Source organism: Xiphophorus hellerii, chromosome 9 (assembly GCF_003331165.1).
Source record: "Xiphophorus hellerii strain 12219 chromosome 9, Xiphophorus_hellerii-4.1, whole genome shotgun sequence".
Taxonomy (NCBI): Eukaryota; Metazoa; Chordata; class Actinopteri; order Cyprinodontiformes; family Poeciliidae; genus Xiphophorus; species Xiphophorus hellerii.
In genome coordinates, this window is record NC_045680.1 from 6,227,847 (window position 1) to 6,248,131 (window position 20,285).

General features: G+C 37.5%; 2 protein-coding genes across 4 annotated transcripts in view; both read right to left on the reverse strand.

Moving 5' to 3' along the window:
- Positions 1–9: 9 nt before the first annotated feature.
- Positions 10–11,189, reverse strand: ctdspl3 (CTD (carboxy-terminal domain, RNA polymerase II, polypeptide A) small phosphatase like 3). Of its 2 annotated transcripts, none has more exons than XM_032572754.1 (11): positions 10,929–11,189; positions 7,630–7,753; positions 7,392–7,532; positions 6,279–6,393; positions 6,007–6,118; positions 4,730–4,816; positions 3,757–3,819; positions 3,599–3,678; positions 3,376–3,502; positions 2,284–2,379; positions 10–470 (listed from the first exon to the last, which is right to left on the reverse strand). In XM_032572754.1, the coding sequence occupies exons 1-11, from the start codon at positions 11,046–11,048 to the stop codon at positions 405–407; spliced, it is 1,131 nt and encodes a 376-aa protein (XP_032428645.1). In that variant the 5' UTR covers positions 11,049–11,189; the 3' UTR covers positions 10–404. The 2 variants fall into 2 exon arrangements, with proteins under 2 accessions (XP_032428645.1, XP_032428644.1); XM_032572753.1 differs by having other exon boundaries at positions 7,609–7,753.
- A 1,678-nt stretch (positions 11,190–12,867) lies between these two features.
- The window catches only part of arid3a (AT-rich interactive domain 3A), a 76,432-nt gene continuing 69,014 nt past the window's right edge, over positions 12,868–20,285 (reverse strand). For both annotated transcript variants that reach the window (XM_032572457.1, XM_032572456.1), the window contains exon 9: positions 12,868–19,161. In XM_032572457.1, the coding sequence (XP_032428348.1) occupies positions 19,010–19,161 (152 nt within the window). In that variant the 3' untranslated portion in view covers positions 12,868–19,009. The remainder of the gene's footprint in view (positions 19,162–20,285) is intronic.

Consider the following 20,285-nt stretch of genomic DNA (forward strand, 5'->3'; position numbering starts at 1 on the left):
CAACACAGCAACGCTCCATTAGTTCTTTATTGTTGGAGTAAATGTATATAATTTAACAACAAAAAAAAGCCTCTAAAATATACAGATAACAGCTGTTGATTAGCAATATGATCAGTAAATAGAAAGTTAGAAATATAAACAAAATAATTCAAGTTTTGTTCGGGAAATATTTACACGTGTTAGCAGTTTGCTGCTTGAGGAACCAGTTCTGGAAAGAAGCCGGGTTCAAGTGACGATCGGTCAGCAGCGTCTGAAATGTGCCGTCCTTTAAGGAGAACCGCAGGAGAACCGGCCCGGTTCCCGACACGGACATACCGCCTTCCGGTCAGGCGGTCCAATCTGGAATCTGCAATTCAACCTAAACATGAGCTACAACAGTCAGCTGGTGAGGCGGGGAGGGTCTGTCAGTCCTCGGACAGCAACCTGTGGAAGTGGTCCTTCCTCTTCTTCAGAACCTCCTGAAAATCCTCCTGGAGAAACAAAAAGAATCTGACCTGTAGCCACGGCAAGAAAGGTTCAGTTCATAACAGCTGGGAGGGTGAAGAGGTTAATAATTTCATCAAAAAGAAAAAGAGATATACCCATAAGCCTTTTCTTGAAGAGTTTAAGTCGCTTTCACACTAGCTCTGTTCAGTCCGCTTTAATCAAACTCTGAAAGAAGGTCCGGTTTGTATGGGGGAGATGTGAACGTGTAATCCAACTCTGATGTGGACCAAAACAGCGAACGCTGGTCCACCTAAAAACCTTAAGTCTCAGTTTGAGTGAATATATGGATGACAGGAAGCGGACTATAGCGCAGAGGATTCTGGGTAAATACAACCAAAACAAATGTGAGTCTAAACACCAGCGGGAAAAATGGCTCATTGTTAAATCCTGCAACCGCTAAAATCTGATGCTAATCCATTTTTGTTTACATTTAGTGAAGAAAGGAAGTTCTGGTCAGTGTCTTATTCAGAGGTTTTTGTGTCGTTTCCTTCAGCAGTTCTTGGTGCAGCGCCACCACTGGTGAGGAGAGGAACAGGTTTTTCATTAGCTGAACCTCACCAGCTGAAAATGTAACGAATGTTTGAGCCCCAATCCAACCGAGTTCACTGAACTGTCAAGAGTGAAAACTCTTTTAAGCACACTTTCATTTCCTCCACTGTTTCTAGGTTGGAAATGACGTTACATAATTGTTCTGTTAACTCTGGCCAAGAGTTTGGAAAAGAACAAAAACAAACCAGCTTTTAAACTCTATCACAGATAAACAACAGCCTCAGTCTGCAGCAGCCAGGGTTATTCTTTTCTTTCAGCAGCATTTTACAAACATCGGAAAACAGATCCAAGCAGTGGCAGATGTTACAGTAATTTTAAAAAATGAAATTAACTCCAGGAGAGTTTCTATTGCTTGTACCAGGTGTATAACTTTAACTGCAGTGATATGGATGCCATAAGGTAACTATGGACCATCAATGCAGACCACTCACATTCCATCAACATTTTTTTTTTTTAACCAACTGCTTTTCCTCTTGGAGGCGCTAAAAATGGTGACGAATGAGTGGTCAGCACTGATTAAAAAAATTACAATTACTGTAACATCTGCAACATTGTATTTTACTTATCGTCTGTGGGTTACATTATTTTAGCCTTCAATGATAATGTGGCTTATTTAAAATCTAGTGAGTGTATTTTGTCCTTTTTTAGTGTAAAAGGAGGATAAATAAAAGCATCTGCCAATACAGCAGTCAGAAAACTTGTCATAATTGTTACTCTTGATATTTTGACTATTAGTCTTGATGATGATCTATATGAGTTTTAGTTTGGAAGGCCTACCAGCCATCCCCCTAATCTTTAATTCCTTCCATATTTTCTTTATCAGATTCAAGTCAGGATACAGCTGCACCTCTCTAAAAGTTTAAAATTAATTCCAGACATAAATAGATAAAATAGTTTTTGTGCCATAAACAAGCCATTAAGAATAGATTTATACACACAAATTATTAATTTTAGATTAGACACACAAGCTTAACTACTTAGCCTCCAATGCCTTAATGTGTCCACATGAGGGCAGCAGAACTTTCTGTGCTGAAACTCTTTAATGAGCAACAATATTTTTCCTTCAAGTGTAACTTCTAGAGGAATAAAAGCCCAGGATTCTAACTTTAACACATATTTTTGTAATATTAGATGATTAAAGATGAACTACAGGAGCTGTTAAATGTTTTATGGTTATTTTTGCCTGTGGCAGAGCGTGTTTCTTTGGGATAAATCTAGGGAAAGAAAAGCATCTAGAAGCAGACTTACCGCTGGAGCCAGTCTCTCCATGTAGGAGACGAGTTTCTGCAGCTCTTTGTCTTCTGGTCCTCCAGACCAGCTCTTAATAGGTATTGTGTTCATCAGCTGGAGAAAGGAAAAAATTATGAGAAACAAAGAAAACACTAAACTAGTGAGGAACAAGTAAACCTACAGAGGGTTAAAATATCTTGTTTTAATTGTAAAGGAGGATATAGAGGAAAACTTGTTCAGAGACTTAAAAATGAGATCTTATTGTGATATCCGCTGGCACTCTTTGGTGTAGATGTTGTTGCAGAGGGACGAATCACAGTTATGAGTAATAGTGGAGTTTAAAACAAAGCCAGATGACAAAATGTGGCTTCATCCTCACTGATGTGTCAATATTTAATAAGCAGGTTGCTGCTTTTTTTAAAAACATTATGTTTACAGCTCAATCAGGCTGTGTTACAGCGAGAAAGAGCAAGACATCAGCGGCTAACAAGAAGGCTGAACATCTTGCAGCAAAGTTGCACTTTTATTTGCTTTTGAGGTTTCAACACTGAGCCGTTATCAAACATGTTGAATGTGGAAATGTTGGCAGCTTTTCGGAAATCTAAGAGTTATAGTGAGCAGGAGTGTTTTAAACAACTTTAATTAGTTCTTAAAGAGAAATGGATTTGCAAAAACCAAAGCTCAAGAGTGTATCTTTATCAAAAAATAAAAAAAATCTTGCTGCACCCCCCCGCCCCCCCAACATTTTAAGGCAACGCTAAAGAGTGCAATAATAATAGTTACCCCAGATTTTTCTGACTCTTAATTTATCCCAGTTTCACTACAGTCGTGTTTATCTGCTAAGTTATTAAAAATAAGAATAAAGTACTTCTAGATTTTTACTCCCACTGATGACTAACCAGACATCTATTTGTTTACATATTGTAAAAAGAGTTATACTTCTTTAGATATTATCTGCATGAATGGCATTAACACACGGTAACCTCCCAAACATCCAAACAATCCTTTGCAGTTGAAATATTAAGTTCATCCATATTATGCAGTTCTACTCTCTGATAATTAAATACATTTTTTAAGCTATACAGTTTTCTGTGTAGTAAAGTTTCTCACGTGGTATGGGTAGGTGTGCGGTGCGTTATCCAGAACGACGGTTTTCGTCAGGTCTCTCCCGAGGATGCTGAGGTCCTTGATGTAGTGACCGAGGACGCAAGCGCAGTCGTCCTGATACAGGCGGTGTCTGGGAAAAAAAAAAACAGAAGCAGCTCAAAGGCAACTTGTAACAAAGCAGAGAAAAACAAATTAAATATCAGCAGCAGCTCTGAAGGCGACGTACCGGAAGAGTTTCTTCTGAGGGTCGAGGATCTCCAGGATCTTCTCAGCGTATTCCTTCTTTGCACAGGTGTAAACAAAAAGCTGGAAATCGAAGGAAGCTGCAGTTAGGAGTTTGTAACTGATTTACAAGGAGAAACAGAAACTGTGAGTCTCTCAAACCTCGTAGATTTTTGCCATGGCTTGAAGAAACTCTCTCACATGTGGACGCAGGATCATGTACACCTGTTGAAAGGAACAAACACTACTTTATTAACAAATCATGAAAAATGACTGGTGTTGCATGAATTGCATATTGCTTTATGCGACGCCTTTACTTTAAACTTTCTAGTAGCTCTGAATCATTCCCAGGATTTCTCTGTGGCATCTTAATGTTTGGGTTACACAAGCATAAGGGAATTCTGGGAATGTTTGGGAGTGCTGCATTGTGGGTGTAAGGCATTATTATCAAGAAAAGGCAAAGAAATCTAAATTTTGTTGTTTTCAGTACAGTTTTATGCCAATACAGACTTCTGTAATTTTTTTTCTACAAGCCGATTCGATTTTAATCAACCAGAAAACATAAAACATACAAAACTAAAAAAAAAAATGTTCCAGGTTCTCTGATAGAATTATTTGTTCTAAATCCACCCAAAATTTAATGAATAACAGCAATATTAACCCAATTTCTGAATCAAAGCATGTCCACAACTGATGCCTTTTAAAAATAAACTGACATTACAAAATTGTAAAATATTTGTAGACAATAAATGTTGGGAGTTTTAGTTTTTCACATGTAATGAACAGCTGGAGAGTGTGAAAATTATACAATTATGATTTTAATCTCGGAGCTTCTTGTTTTAGTTTGTGCAACAACAGACCTGAATGTTATTACAAGATTTAAAAAATGCAACTTTTCTAGAAAATGTTTGTTTACTAAACAGCAAATTTCAGATTCACTAACTCGGCATGTTCCATAAAACCGTCCGTTGTGAGCCACATGTAGGATTTTATTTATATTTTCCTGGTTCAGCTCACCTGAATCTAACCAACAGGCTAACAGGAAGCTAAAACAGAACCTGGAGCCGAGATGAGAAACTCATCGAGTCATTTGTTGGAGCATCAACTAAAGAAGAAGGTGGCAGAGATTATTTACCTGGTATTGATGATCCTGGAATGTGGTATAGAAAGTATAATCTGCTTCTTCGATCACATTCAGGGAGCTGAACATGAGCGTCTCCTCCTATTCGGGGAAACAAAAACGTGAATCGGTCTTCATTTAAATCCAGCTGCTGCCATAACACAAATGGTTAGGACTAAAAATAAAAATAATGTCATTGATATTCATGTTTGTTAAGTCTCTACCAATATTTTGCTCTTTTCCCAGAACCTCCTAACCTTTAATGCAGCTAGCGAACCAAGCCAAATGACACTGAATGGATATCGTGCTGGCAGTAGAGTTATGTTTAAATCAGGTTGATTTCTTTGGTTTGGTTTTTCACCTCCGGTTTGCTCCATCGCACTAAAACGTCTCGATCAATGATCCGACTCGCTGACCCAGCAGCTGCTTCAGCGGTTCACAAGTTTAGGGGAGTTAATAATTAGGGAGCCGAGCTGCAGCCTCCCTTCTCTTTAAAGTCGGGGATAATTAGCTGCAGACGGGATAATGAACAGCTGCTTTAGCTCAGATAGTTTCTACACGCAGCATAAAACTCACATTTAAATAAACATTTACTGTTTATATGATGAACAAATAAAATCCTTCTCAGTCTTTGGGACTAGGAATTAATTAAACAATTAATCAGATTAATTGTGATGAAATGATCATTACAATAATCGGCAACTAAGTTAGTAATTGATTATTCGTTAACTGGAGTTACAGACCCATTTGCTGAAAGAACAACCCAGTACCAGAGCCAAAACTGTACAAAAAATATGTACATTTTGATTTTAAGATGAAAACATTTGTAAATGTGTTCAACCCAAAACCTCTCAAGTGAGAGTTTGAGCTTCACCTGGCTCAAATTCTCTAAAAATTAATCTGTCATTAGGCACCTTTTGTTGTCCATAAAGCTCAGATCTATTCACAGTTTGATGTTAAAGTATTTCTTATCTTCAGATGGATCTTTTCTACAATTCTGATCAAAACGACACTAATGGAGTTCTAAGCTGTTGCATTATGGGCAATGAAATGTTTATTTTCTTGTTTAATAAAGGAATTAAATTGCTTATTTGCATTTTTGATGAAGCCAATTAATTAAAAAGATTAGCCAATTAATCATCACAATAAAGTGATAGGATAACCAGTTACTAAATTATTTGTTAGTTTCAGCTCTACATCATTCTAGGATTGTTTTCCAGTTCCAGTATTTATCCCAGTTTGGTTCTGGGATGAACATTAGTGCACCAGAATTGCGGTATGACTGAGCGTACCAAGTCGACCACCAGCGTGGCCTCCGGAGTGCTCCGGGTCTTTGGCGGGATATCTCGGAGACACGGTCGGGAATGCTGAGACTGGGACGGGATGTTCTTGATAAAGGTAAATCTGAGAACACGATAATAAAAAATGCAACACATAAAAACAGGAGAACATATTTACATTAATGAGGGGACTGGAAATCTAGCTTTTGTTAAAATGAGATGTTTCCTCTTCCAGAGGTAAAAAAAAAAAAAAAAACCCAGAGAGAGGAAGAAGAAGAACGTACGGATCAAAGACGTCGTCGTCCTCATCTCCAGCCAGCAGGTCGATGGAACCGTAACCAAACACTCCTTGTTCTGGGCTCAGCAAAACACTGTTGGCAGTTTCAGGACATTTCATATCTGAGCAGAAAAACAAAGAAAAACAGCCTGAGACGACCCGGCAAGAGCAGCGATTCACTACAGCAGGACTGGCAGAGGAAGCTCAAAAGGTATGATGAGTTTTTTCTTTTCTTTTTATTAAATTTTATACTGTCCCGATCATTTATTTATCTTTAATGTCAGATTTAGAAAGTTGAGCTAAGATGTTAAGTTTACTGACGATTACACACAGAGACCGCTGTTTACATTCCAACTGGGCTTGTTGCCAATCCAAGATACTACAGATGGTTTAAAAATTGTAAATATAGTGTAATCACACTATTTGTCTTTAAAATATGCAAAGATGAAGAAAAGTGAATAAATCCTAAAAACAGTGGAAGGCTAAGAGCTCATCCAAAAAAAGACTTTGACTAATTTAGAACAAATCCAACTGAAATGTTAAAAATAAAAAAACCTTCACAACGGACTGGTAGGACATTTTTTTTTTTTTTTTTGCACATTTCTCACCGTAACATGTTTCTCACTATACAAATGATGAAGTAATTATTCACACAAACTGCTCAGACATAGACATTTCATTTAAAACTGTGATAAATATAGTTTTCTGTTTTAGCCAACGCAGGTGGTTTTCTGACTAGCTGTTAGCATTCAGCCATCACATTGACTAAAAGCCCTTCTCCAAAACCCGCTGACACGACGCCGTCTGCTGAAGGTGAGGAACTGCTGCTGATCACCAGAAAAACTCTTAATGATGCAATCAACAACACACAGCGGTCTGAACTATTTGCTCATTGTTGCTCGGTCTACATTCCTGTTAACTCAATAAATCAATGTTCCTCAACTGCTGTTCATCTTGTGTGATCGCATGGCGTCACCATGCAGTGGAAAAAGTTAAAAACTGAATCCAAAGGATTTGCTGAAAGCAGCAGAGACCATGAGGCTGATGGAAATGACAGGAGCAAAACTAAAGGAGTCTCTGACCCTCTTCACTGTTTCAGGTCAGAAGCTGAGACACCTACTCTCCTTGCTGGGAGTGAGGAACCGCACGATGGGCGGATAGATGTTTCTGGCCGTGGAGTTACGAGGAGACGCCACGTCGATCTCCGACAGAATGCGCTCATGGTGCAGTATGGGCTTGAGTGGAGTCTTGAAAGCCAAATCTGGAAGACAAGAAAAGGATCGGTTAGGAAAGAGGATTTGTAGATTAAGGAAAATAAAAAACTTAACGAGTGTAACCTGCTGATGGAGATAAAACACCCGATTCTCTGTCCTCAACAGCGATGGCCCTCGGCCGCTTCCTTGCCCGGCCACGAGGCAGCGGCCGCCTCTTCACCGTAGGAACTTCATCTTCTGGTTGGTGAGCCACAGACTCCTCCTCAACCTAGTCACAGGTGAAATAAATAAAAGCAGTTATGAAAATTAGTCTCATTCAATCACGAGATCAAACAATTTAGTCTGTGGTGGCAAAGTTTGGTAGATGTGAGAAATTCAGAAAATCTGATTTTATTTTCACAGATAAAACCACCTTGATGATCCACTGTCAGGGTTTTCCCCAGTGTATTATAAGCCTGGTGGGCCTCCAGGCTTTACTTGTGCCCCCACCAGGCTAAGCATTGCTCATTTATTTAAAATGTTTGCATTTTTTAATACTTTATAGTTGGTTATCAGGTGTTAATCTTCCAATCTTTCAATGATACATAATTATCAAGTCATATTTTAAAATTTCCAGTCAACTTTAAAAAATGTTTTAACTCAAAAACATGGCAGGCCGCTGGATGAACGACTGGCCTATAGCCCACTATCTACGTCATTATTTAATATTATGTTTTTAGTTTATGTACTTCTAATTCTTTGTATTTAATTTTTTTTTACAGTTCTAATTTGAGCGATATAATCTTCCCCTGGAAAATAGAGCTGTAATGGTTGTTTTATTTATTATGATGCACAAGTCAACTTTTCTTTTTTTCTTAAGTATTGAAATTGGCATCATGACATTGTGATTATACCTTTTGCATAATTTGCTTCCTTGTGAATGCAGAAAGTAAAAAGTATTTACATACCAGTGTAGTAAATTTTGCTGGGAGAAGGTTTTTTTAAAAAATCTTTTCAAAATGAATTTTGTATCTTCATGCATATCTACAGATTAATTTCGATTATAAACAGCGCTGTTATGATTAATCTATGAGCTTTAGCTGTTCAAATTATTACTAGAGACAAGAACGAGCCTTTATCAAACTAATATTGATTCCATGATTTGTTTTAAGACCAAATGTCCTGAACACAGAGCCTCAAACACTAATGTTTAGTTGATGAAACCAACACTTGCTTAATAGCACCAAAGCAACTTCTACTCCACATAATGAACAACAATAGCTAATGACAATAGGCATTTTTTTTCAAATGTGCTCATAAAAAGCACATTTAATGAAACCTGAGCATTAAAACATCAGTTGGTGGAACAAAAACGTCTCATTTGGGTTTTTAATGAGCAACATCAGATACTAAACGCTGAGGCCTGATCCGCCATTTCTGCTCTCAACCATCAAACCAGAGTAAACTCCTGGCAGCGGCTCAACCCTCATTTGTGTTCGCAGCGTGAAACACGTGTGTTCTGGTGACCTACTTTCTCCGGACTGACTCTTGCATGCGACCGACTCTGCGTTAATCCAACACAGACTCAGCGCATCCGTCCTCTAAAAGCCATCATTATTTCAACATTTTTACGACAGGAAGAGCTAGTTTTGTTAGTAAGGCACAGTTTCAGCATCAAACTAACTCAAAGTGCTTCACATGACTGGAAGGAATATAAAGGAAACGGGCAAAAAAACCTCTACATTGTAGTGGCAAAGTAAGAGAAAATGATGAGGCTGAAAAACAGATTACACTTAATGATGTTCCAGTTGTTATTAATCAAATGGAAAGCTAAACAAAAGGGGTTTATACTCAAACCCACAACATCAACACGTTGATATAATTCATAAAGTCCCACAGTACTTTGTAGAAGTCTGTGTTTTGTTTATTAAAACATTTAAAAAATAAAATCTCTATACCTACTAGTATTGATCTTAATTTGTCCCTTTTATTTGTCTTAAAGAAGGACATAAGGACTAGTTAGGGGTTTGGACCAGCAACCACCGGTTACAGATAAATCCATCTCCTGAGCCACTGCCACCACAGCTTTAGTGTTATTTTTAATATCAATTTATTTATCTATAATCACCCAGATCCAGATTAAAGCCTGACCAAGTTGCTACAGTTCTAGAAACACAAACAGCACTCCTATGTAAAAGTGCCACCAAATAGGTTGCTCAGTATTTGACCTCTGACCCCTCAATGATTACTTCTAAACACATTTAGGAGCTTCACTCTGTGGTTGAATAAAATACACATACCATTTACTCCTCATTGTGCAGAAAAGAGTATTCAAACTGCCTCTGTGCAGTTATACACAATACATTTATTGGCATAAATCTAAATCATCATTGTGACATTAGATGTTGACGCAAATAAGATGTGGCTCTATAAGAAAGGAACAAACAAATAAAGAGTTTTGACTAAAAGAAAGGCAAGGAACTGGAAGATTTTACTGTATTTTGCAATTGTCACAGCATGGACAAAATTGATATTTTGTCTAATATAAACTAAAACCATAAAGTTAAATATGATTTTTAGATAAAAACACAGTTACGGCAAGCATGTATGTTAAATAGGTGGCTACCTGAGCAGATAGATTGGCTTACTAACTACCCAATATCAGATTGTTATGCATGTATAAAAAAACAGTCAGAATATAATTTAATTTAGGTCAGAAGCACTTAGGAAAAAAAAGCTAATTTCACAAAAAATTTCTGAATCTTGCTTTTGATTTAGTACTGGTAGGAGGTGTGCAACGCCTTAAAAAAAAGATATACAGTAAAAAAATAAAAATCTAGCTTTCGTCCAAGAATTATTCTGATCCATACACATTGTCCTACCGACGTGACCAACTAATCTTAGGAAGCAGAAAGCAATTAAAAAACATCGAAATTGTTTGACAATTTTACTTTTTACACACAATATTTTTTTATGCTGTATTGTGGTTAGTTGTGTGAAACTTCCGCCCTGATAGTTTCATTTTGAGCTAAACGGTATCTGAAGAACAGATGTTTGCCAATCGGAAGCCAACCTCAGCATTACTCTGAAACAGCGCCTCCTACCGGAGCTCTGAAAATGACTGCGTTCTATCCACAGTAAAAGCTGATTTCATGACCTTCGTGGATAAATATTTACTACAAAACCTTTAAAAATCTGATCGGTGACCCAATATCTCTACTTCTGATTGACTGCCATTAGGGGCGATTGGTCGTCATTCGTTTAGGCCACCTACCGTTCAGATGCTGTTTAAACACCAGATGCTAACAGTAGTTAGCATTAGCACCGTCTGCTGTGTTGAAACTAGCAAAACATCAGAACATTTGAGCGATAACTGGATATTTCACCTGAAAACTGTTCACTGTTGCCACAAATATGCTCAGTGTTACTAAAATGAAACAACCGTTTTTACATCGATGAGCTACCTTGTTTGGTAAGGGGCTTTCCGTCTCCGTCGTCAAAAGGCGCGTTTGTCTCGACCGTTGACGTGTCCTCCTCGGCGTCTCCGAAGCAGCGGTAATCGTCCTTTGAGACCTAAGTCTCATTTTTCCTTTTCATGCAAGACTCCTAAAGCATCTAAACTGAAACTCTTCCGCTGCACTGTGTTGCCTTCGGGCAAGCGTTTTAGTTCTCCTCCTCCCCGCCCACAACTGGACGTTTACTCGGTCTGAACACGCCCCGCTCATCCCCGCGTCTTCTCGAATCAAAGAGGAGGAGCGAGTTTAAAACTGCAGCGGTGCCTTCGATTCTCTGTTCTGGACGGCGCTTGAGGGCGGTGCTTAAACAATAGAACTAACTACTGTGAAATAAATCACGTGTTCTCTGTTTACGTGTGCTGCCAGCGTGGACTGGACTGCGCTTTTTCTACAATGAATATTTTATCGAGTATATGGTCAGAAATCTAGTTTTTAAAATTATTTTATTTCTAGGTTGTTTTTATAGACTCCTTACAATTTCTGATAAAACTTAAGACACACAATTTTTCTTATCTAAACCTTTACTGTATTGTAGTATTTTGTAATAACATAAATATCGAAAGGATAGAAGTGTTTTTTTTATTAGACATAAATATTCAGCCATTCTGAAAATTTTCCAATTTTGACCTGTTCTGTCTTGTATCTTCATTCATTGTTCTGCTTTATTATCAGGCATGTCATTTTTAAGGAAAAAAAAATCTAAACATACATAACCTTAAGGAAGCATTAAATCATTTAAAACTATTTAAAAAATTATTTTCCATAGAACACAATAGGCAATTAAAAAAAACCTATATTACACACATGGTGTTTGGCTTTGTGATTAATCTCTTTGCCATTTTACAATTTTTATATTAATAAAAGAGGTTAAGTATGCTTGTGTTTCAGTGAAAGTGTTGACAAATAATCTTAGAAAAACATAACACATTTCTGTTTAAAATAGTTATTTAATACTGTAATTATGTAAAATACCACCTTAGATATGTTTACACTCAGTAAAGGAGATAAAACAGCTGAACTCTTGACCCTCATCAGCGAGGGGGATCAGATGGCTCAGCGTTGCTGCAGGAGGAATTTTATTGGTTTGGGAAGCATCGCTGCAAATCAATGCCAAGTTCACCTTCATGCCATTCTGAAATATTTCCGTTATAATGGGATTGGTCTCTTCTGGTGTGATGAAAAGTGGGAATCGGATGTAATTCAGTCATAATAAGGAAATGTTGACACACTCTACAAGGGAACATATTGTTGAAGAATATTGGGCCACTGCACCACTGTGCAGCCCGCAGTTCAAAGTCCTTTACAAGAATTAGAAGGAAATACAAACAAAACAACAAAACCGAAAGAAAGACAAAAAGGTAATAGAACTACACATTGGTTCCCCATGTTTAATAAGAACAAGAATAAGTTGAATTTATAAGCTGGTATCTGTAAAAGCTGCTAGCAAATTCACATAAAAACGTATTCTGTGGGTTTCTCTGGATTCTTCTTCTGATAAAACTAGATGTTGGTTCTCCGTGTTTGGTAAGATTAGTAAAAGCACCTAAAAATATAATTTATTTTCCTGTAAACTGACAGTCTGGATAATTCAATTCAATTAAAAAAATACAATTTTGACCCCAAAGGGATATTTAATGTGGATGATGATGTTGTAGGGAATCAGGATATTAAAACCGTGTTCGCTGCCATTTTTCTTCCAATCTGCTACTTTGTGTTGGTTTATCATAGAAAATCCCTCAATACATTGAAATTGTAATTAAAAAAGTAAAAAAGGTTCAAAAATGCAATTACTTTTGCAACTGTGCAGAAGTTTGTCATTGATATAAAAACTAAGAATCAAACTTCTGCTGGAAATCAGAACAATAAGTAAATAACACCCACAACTTTGTAACATTTAAGAATTGTGATATTTTATTAATTTCAGATTCAAATAAAAGTATTCACACAAACACATATTGACTAAATAGGCAAGAATTGCTCTCCACCCTTTCAGAAAAATAGTGAAAAAAAACAACAACAAAATAAAACAGTTGCACCCCCTGCAGCCACTCCACTGTTGCCGTGGTTACCGGGAACCGTCCCATTCATCAAAAGACGGTAATCATTTATAGAAAAACAAAAAAGGAGGGGCAAAAAGTGTCTGTGTGTGTGTGTGTGTGTGTGGAGGGGGACTGGGGGGGAAATAGCACACATCATGAGAGCAGACAGGAAGATCCACAAACGGACTCGCCATACTAACAGTGGTACAGGAAGTGGTACTTGTTGTGGTACTCGTAGTAGTTCGCTGTTCATCTGGAGGTTTCCTGTTGTTGGAGCTCAATTAGACCGAACAGCAGAAGAGTTACGAACGTGTAACAGTAAAAAAAATAAAAGAAAAAAGGAAGGAAGGGGGACGCATACGGAGGCGTCCAAATGAGCTTGGGAGTAAAGGGTGAGAAGACACCGGAGTTGAGGATTACCAGCAGCTCATGTTTAATCTGATGTGTTGGAGGTAATTTCATACCCTGATGTTCGTCCTCGCGCTCTCCTCCCACTGATCAATAACATGAGTCCAAACAGGGTGAAAAAAAAATGCATCAAACTGGAGGTAGAGGTAGATTTTCCTGAGAAGTTGTAAGACACAACAGACACGCCTTGTTTCCGAACTGAAGATACTCAAAGACACCCGAAGATCACTCACTCTTTTACTCACTCACGCACACTCTTCTCTACAATAATCACATTATTATCAACATAATCATCGCTGGATTCATAAACTGCTCTAGAAGTAATCTCTGTGTGCCTCGGTTTCTAAAAGCATGCCAAAAAAAGAGCAAAGAAACAGCAAACAAACAATATAAACATGATATAATCCATAGCCCTAAGTAAGCCATCTATTAGAAATAATCTATTTAACAAATCTTAGAAATACAGATTAATTCATATAATTGTCACAGCAGAAGGCATCTTGTTGTTTTTCATTTTCTCATGATGGTTTTCCCTGCCCACAGTCCAACCTGATGGAGGTCACATCAGTGATAGAGTCCAGTCAAAAAGCCCTGAACCCACCTCAACCCGTAAAATGTTCCAACTCGGCGGCAACGAGTGGGAACAGGACGCCATTTCCAAACAAGACGCTGAGGATCTATAGTTTGATATATTTTTTTAAAAATCTACAGCTTTGGTTGGATGAAAAGCAGCTCTATTTCACCAACATCTGTGCGCAAGAGACCAGGATGTTAGATTTAACAAAGTGGATCTGCTGAGACGGACATTCCAGTTTGTGCAACAGCATCAAAAAAAGCAGAATTAAGCAGCGACACCAACAAACTACCAGAGCGTAACTTGAGACGACGGAGTAAAGATGACAGGAACCACCTGAAAGCTTTCCGAGTGGAAAATAAAAAAACAAAAAAAAAAAACAGTTTTGTTTTGTGTGCTACTCATTTAAAACCAACGTGCTTATTTATTTATTTTTGCTACAATTTGGCTCCAGTTTGATCACAGCTACACTAAAACAGGACACCTGGATCCTGTAAAAATACCCAGACAGAGCTGGAAGAAGAGCGACTGCCTGTGTAAGAGTTTGAGATTTTTCTGTGGTAGTGTGCGTCATAATGCTCCTTCACACATTTCTACATAAACACACTTGAAACACTTGGAAGATATGAGAATATGGTCAAAGCTCGTGTCGTTGAGGTAAATGCGACATGTTCAAAGCTGATTGTGCATTGTAATAAAACCTTCCACTGGGGGGCGCACTTGCCACAAAGGCTTTAAGGCTTGGAAGTAAATTTCCTGCTCTCCTTGCATGACTAAAAATGGTTATTGATTAAAGGAGAGAGTCACATTTAAGCAGATATCTGATTGTCTGCGGTTATTACAATCTCTTTAATGGTCTTTGTGAAGCAAGAAAAAACATTTTGATGAGGTTTTTTCTGCTTGAACGACAGGAATCGTCGATGAGAAGCCGAGTTCCTTGAAACAGGGCTCGGCTTGTGGTTGAAGGGATGTACGAGAGCTTTTTTGAGGTTTTTTCCTTTAGAGGTATACAGTGTTGCCTTAGAATTGTCTCCTGATTGTCGCAACCACGCAATAAAAACAAAGTAAAAACAGAATAAAAACGCCAACCCTCCCTGAAAATACTGCCATGCGCCGAAAGAGAAAGGAGCTGTAGAGCCTCCACTGTTCAAATGCAAATATCCCTCAGAAGCAGTCAATAGATATGCAATAAACATGGATCGACTGACTGGGGGGGCAGCTGCTTTACCGCTGCCCTGGGAGCTGAAAGGTCAAAGGGTGAAATCTAAAAAGGCAATGTTGATCCTTTAGATCCAGATTGATTGAATTTAGTTTTCCTTCCCCCCTCGCAAACATTCAGCCGAAGCCTTGGCTCTTTTTTTCGTTTTTTTTTTGATTGTCAGCAACATGGCATCTGCAAAAAAAAAAAAACACCTTTGCTTTCTGTGAGAATTCAGACGGATGCATCTTATTTATTTATCACAGCAGAAACGATTAGGAGGACAAAATATCCCCATCAATTTTCCCCACATGGTTTTTGGTGTTAAACTAAAATAAATGCTTTTTACACAGAACTAAATAGACAAGTTAGAAGTATTTTTCATTAAAAAGCTACTTTTTGATCATTATTTTGAACGCCTTGGTTGAGATTTTATTTTGTATTTTTTCTGCAATCATAGTTATTTTTCTAAAATGTTTACGTCAGCTTTAATGAATGGGTCGTTGGATGTTTGGAGATTCGAATCAAATTAGGAAACGTGATCAATAGAAGACGAATAGTTTCTGTTTGACCTGAGGCTCCTTTTTAAAAAGATAATTTAATTTGTCAGAGCCTTAAAAATACAAAAAGAGTCCATTTGCAACAACCATCTCTGCTGGAAAGTCTAATTTGTGCCATCTTTTAAAAAACGGGTCACTCCAGATCATCAAACCCAGAACAATTTCTATAAAATAAGTAACAGTGGAGCATTTTTTTTACTATTTAATTTTTTAAAAGTTGATACGGGTGTAAAGGAACAGATTATTATTTAGTAATCCATATTTTTCTGGTTCCTTTGGGTTTAAATGTGTGTCTGAACTATTTTTAAAAATGTCAAAAATGTCAAACTGGCAGCTAATTATCTAAAAATCCCCATATATACAATTAATAATTAATACATTTGAAAGCAGAACTGCAGAAAAAAGGGGCAACTTGGAGTCACAAAATCGCCATAAGTGACACCAAAAGGGCCTGAGTCTTTGACAATTCATTAAAATTTTACATATATTTGATTAAATACTACTTTTAATAAACTTTAGACATTTTACCAGAGGAATAGCAGAGTTAAAGACAAATAGTAAGTGTATTATATAAGGGAACATTTCCTTTAAATAACATATATTATCATATTTTAAAGCCAAACACCCTAAAAATCTTAAAAGTATAAAACTTGAGTGACTATTGCCCTTTCTATCTGATTTTAAAGAGGATATATAAAATAAACTAACTGTAGAAAGACTCTTACAGTAAGTCCTCAGATATTAATGTGCTGAAAGCTACATTACTGTAGAGTATTCAACTCTGTTATGTGGAGAAAAGTGAGGCTTGCATGGCCTGTGAATGTAAAGCATTTTGGTGTCTGCGCTGCTTGGAGGAATGGCAGTGCAGGGTAACAATGCAGGTCAGAATTGGAGTAAAAAAATCAAACGTTATGTTGTCCAAATTTTGTTTTGTTTTTTCGTTTTGGTGACTTGCAGGCAGACATGGCTCTACATTCAAAGCAACCAGACAACATTTTTCCAAACTTCCTCCACCTCACTGGATAAATCTCTGTGTCAATATTAATTTTATGAACCCAAACAGAAACTGTAAGTTTTGCCATACCTGTTTTGTATTTGGTGGACGTTGGGTTTTCCAATAATGAAGTCATATTTTGTGATGCATTCCTGACTGCTCTGTGTTTGCTTTTTTCATGTTCTCAACTTTGGACCCATTCTGAACGACTGGGTCGAAACGTTTTGAAAATTATGCTAAATGCTGTTGAGGATTGTCTAAACTGATTGAATAGAAAGTTTCGATCGTCAAATGTCAAACTGAAAAAGAACTGACTTAAGTTTAAACATTTTGTTTAAATCAGGCTACTTTAAATACAATACAAATGTAAAATTTCAATTCTTTTTCACTTAAATTTCTTATGAAAGGGGTTCTTTATTTAGTGTGTAGAGTAGAGTGCTTTTGAAAAGTGACCAGTGTTTGTTTAGCAGCTGGTGGTGATTTCCCACAGAGAAGCGAGTACAGGAATCAAAGCCCTGACAGCCATCTGGTGATATTTGACTGAACAGTAAAAAGTGATTAGGCGGAGGAGCTGCTCACTCTCTGGTCACCTCACGCTGCGTTAAGGCCTCAGAGCAGAACCAGCGCACAAAGCCTGATTTAGGGCTGAGTAACGATCTCCAACAGCCGACAGCCCAGAGAGGAAACGCAGGTTCAAGTTCAAAAAGCTAATCGATTGAACTATTTCAAGATGCGGAGACACTGCTAGCTGCTACGGCGTGCCTCTTCTGTCATAAAACCGACCGGGTTCGCGCCGATGATAAGACACAAGCAAACACGTAGAAAGGTCCAGATCGAACCGCAGCGGCTGCACAGTTTGAGGATCACAAAACATTCACTGCTGTAACGTCGATGGAGAAGGCGACATCCATGTCACAGCGCAGGATAAGAAGCACTTAGATCAGAAGAAGCGCAAAGACATGAAGAAAACAAGGCTGAACGGAAAAAATGAAAAATAGAAGCGTCTGTAATCAAGATTACGAAGAGCTGAAGATGCCTGTCGGGTTTCTCCTGAGGCCCACATGATTGTCCGTGTGAATTTCAAAGAAAGCAAAAGGATTGAGTGGACTCTCAGATCAGAAAATTGCTTCGTTTCTGATTGAAGGGGCTGAAGCATGACACAGACCTGAAGAGGCAAGAGGGTAAAATGTCGAAAGCATTGCTCTGTCCAGTGTAATAGAAGACAGCTAAAAATCACACAAAGCAAAGAGACACCTGAGAAAAACCATAACGCGATATTTTAGCTAACGACGAACCTTAAACTGAGCGCCGTTCTGCTCCAGAGAGCCGTTCTGGAAGCGTGGCGAACACACGTCTGAGACTGGCCACGTGAAAACATACAGGACGAGCCACGGTCGCCTCTGGAAGAACGAGCGCACAGACAGACAAACAGCAACGTGCAGAAAGCATGCCACACGGAGTCTGGATAAGAGCGATAATACAGCAACAGTCCTGCGGGTGAGCAGAAGATCCCTGCAGGTTCTTCTGCTTCACTTAAGACTGCCATCAGGACCAAACCTGCACTTGTTCTCCCACAGGGCTGCCACGTTTATAAGGTTATCTGGTTTTACAACAACATGAGGTCACAGCCACACAATGTTTTATGCCCTGAAGAGAAAAAAAAACATACCTTTTAAAGCTTTTCTGATTAAAAATAGAGGATTTTCATACTTCTTTTTTCATAGAATTCTTAATATATAGATTACTTTTCCTGCAATGAGAGGATTGTTAAAGGTTTAAACAATAAAACACAACAAAGAGAATAACAATAATGATAATAATGACAATGAAAAGTTAAAATAATAAAAAAATCTCTCCTCTTTAAGATATAATATCATTGTCAGTCAGTAGCTGTGTTTGTGTGTGTAAACAATGCGTTAGCCTTCCTAGTTATTATCTTCTCTGTTGTTCTCCAATAATCTGTACATTTATGCAGAAATAAATAATTCACAGGTTGTGCACAAGTTTTAGCATATACTGGCTCTCAGTTGGGATTATTTCTTTTCAAAATCCTTTTGGCGATGAAGAACAAAAGAGGTGAGTTTGTGAGAGAAAACCTGAGATAGTGTACTTCAAGTGAGCAGAGTTTCAGTTTGTCTTTCTGTACTGATGATGGTTCTTCTCTTCTTTTCTTTTTGGCATAGATGATGTAGAAAATTAGGTTGCTTTTTGGCTTTTCTTAGCGTGGTAATAATAAAAAAAAATGGGGGGAAGTTTGTTAAGACAGCTGGTTGCTGGAGGCTGAGGTAGGTGTGTTTTGCTGCTGCTGCTGCTGTAGCGCAACACGACTGCTGACAGACTTGTTGGAGAGGGACGACACAGATGCACCGGACGAAGCTGACCCTGCTGCTGCCTGAGCGAAAAGGACACCTAGACAGGAAATTGGGCAAAATGAAAACCACCAATCATTGTTAAAATCCACAGCACATCAATTTAAATCCAATTTCAAGACTTATGAGTGAAGAAAATAGTAATATTTCACTAAAAACAGGAAACCAGGGGCTTAATTTGCACCTTATAAACTTTATGTTTTTAAAGATATAAATCCATAAAATCACTCTAGATGTCTTTGATGGAGGCAGTTGGTTACCAACATGAACTGAAAAGATAGGTAGAAAAGATTATTTATTCATAGAGCATTATTTTAACTCAACAATTTCCTGTCATAAAAGATTTAATTGTAAATGTTTCCTTTGGACATAGATTGACACTGTAGCACCATCCTCTGCAGGATAAGCGATTAGTTCAGGTCATTCTGATGCCATGATGTTAAATAAAATTAGTCAAAGTCGATATGTTTGCAAAAGGCCAGACCTCTGAGTTGAGGAGCATAAATGTTCAAATAGAAATATGTTTTTGGTTTTGAAAAATAGAGACTAAATGGGCAGTAAGAGGAAAAAAAAGAGAAAGCTGTTAAAGAAAAACTAAAAAAAATCCAAAATTTCCTTTTACTTTTCACCATAAGTTAACTCCTTCTGTAGTGAACCTGAGACAATTTCTAATATATTTAGAGAATACTAAGAGACAGGATGAAGGAAATAATTAGTGGTCATTGTTTACTAAAATTTAAGGATTGTTTAAAATCATATTGGGACTCTGTGTTAAGAGACTTAAATCACAAATTCAGATCAGTTAATCTCAATATTTTCAAGCAAACGTCAGCCTCCTTTGTTACTAATATTATATTAGCAGCTTTGATAGTTTTCTACATTTCTGAGGCACATAAATTAATGATGATTTTAGTTTGTAGTATTATATCTCCAGAGATATGCAGTCTTTAGTTAATTAGTTATTTATAAAACATACAAAACTAACTAAGGCACCTGGCATTAAATAAACATATATAGACATTTTTATAAAATGTGGTTGTCTTAACAGCGATTTGGTAAAATATTTCTAATATTGTGATAAATAAAAGCAGCAAACAAAGCTTTGAGTTGCTTGATCTCATTTTAAAGGTTTAGATTAGCTCTTTGTTTAATCAGGTGGGAGTG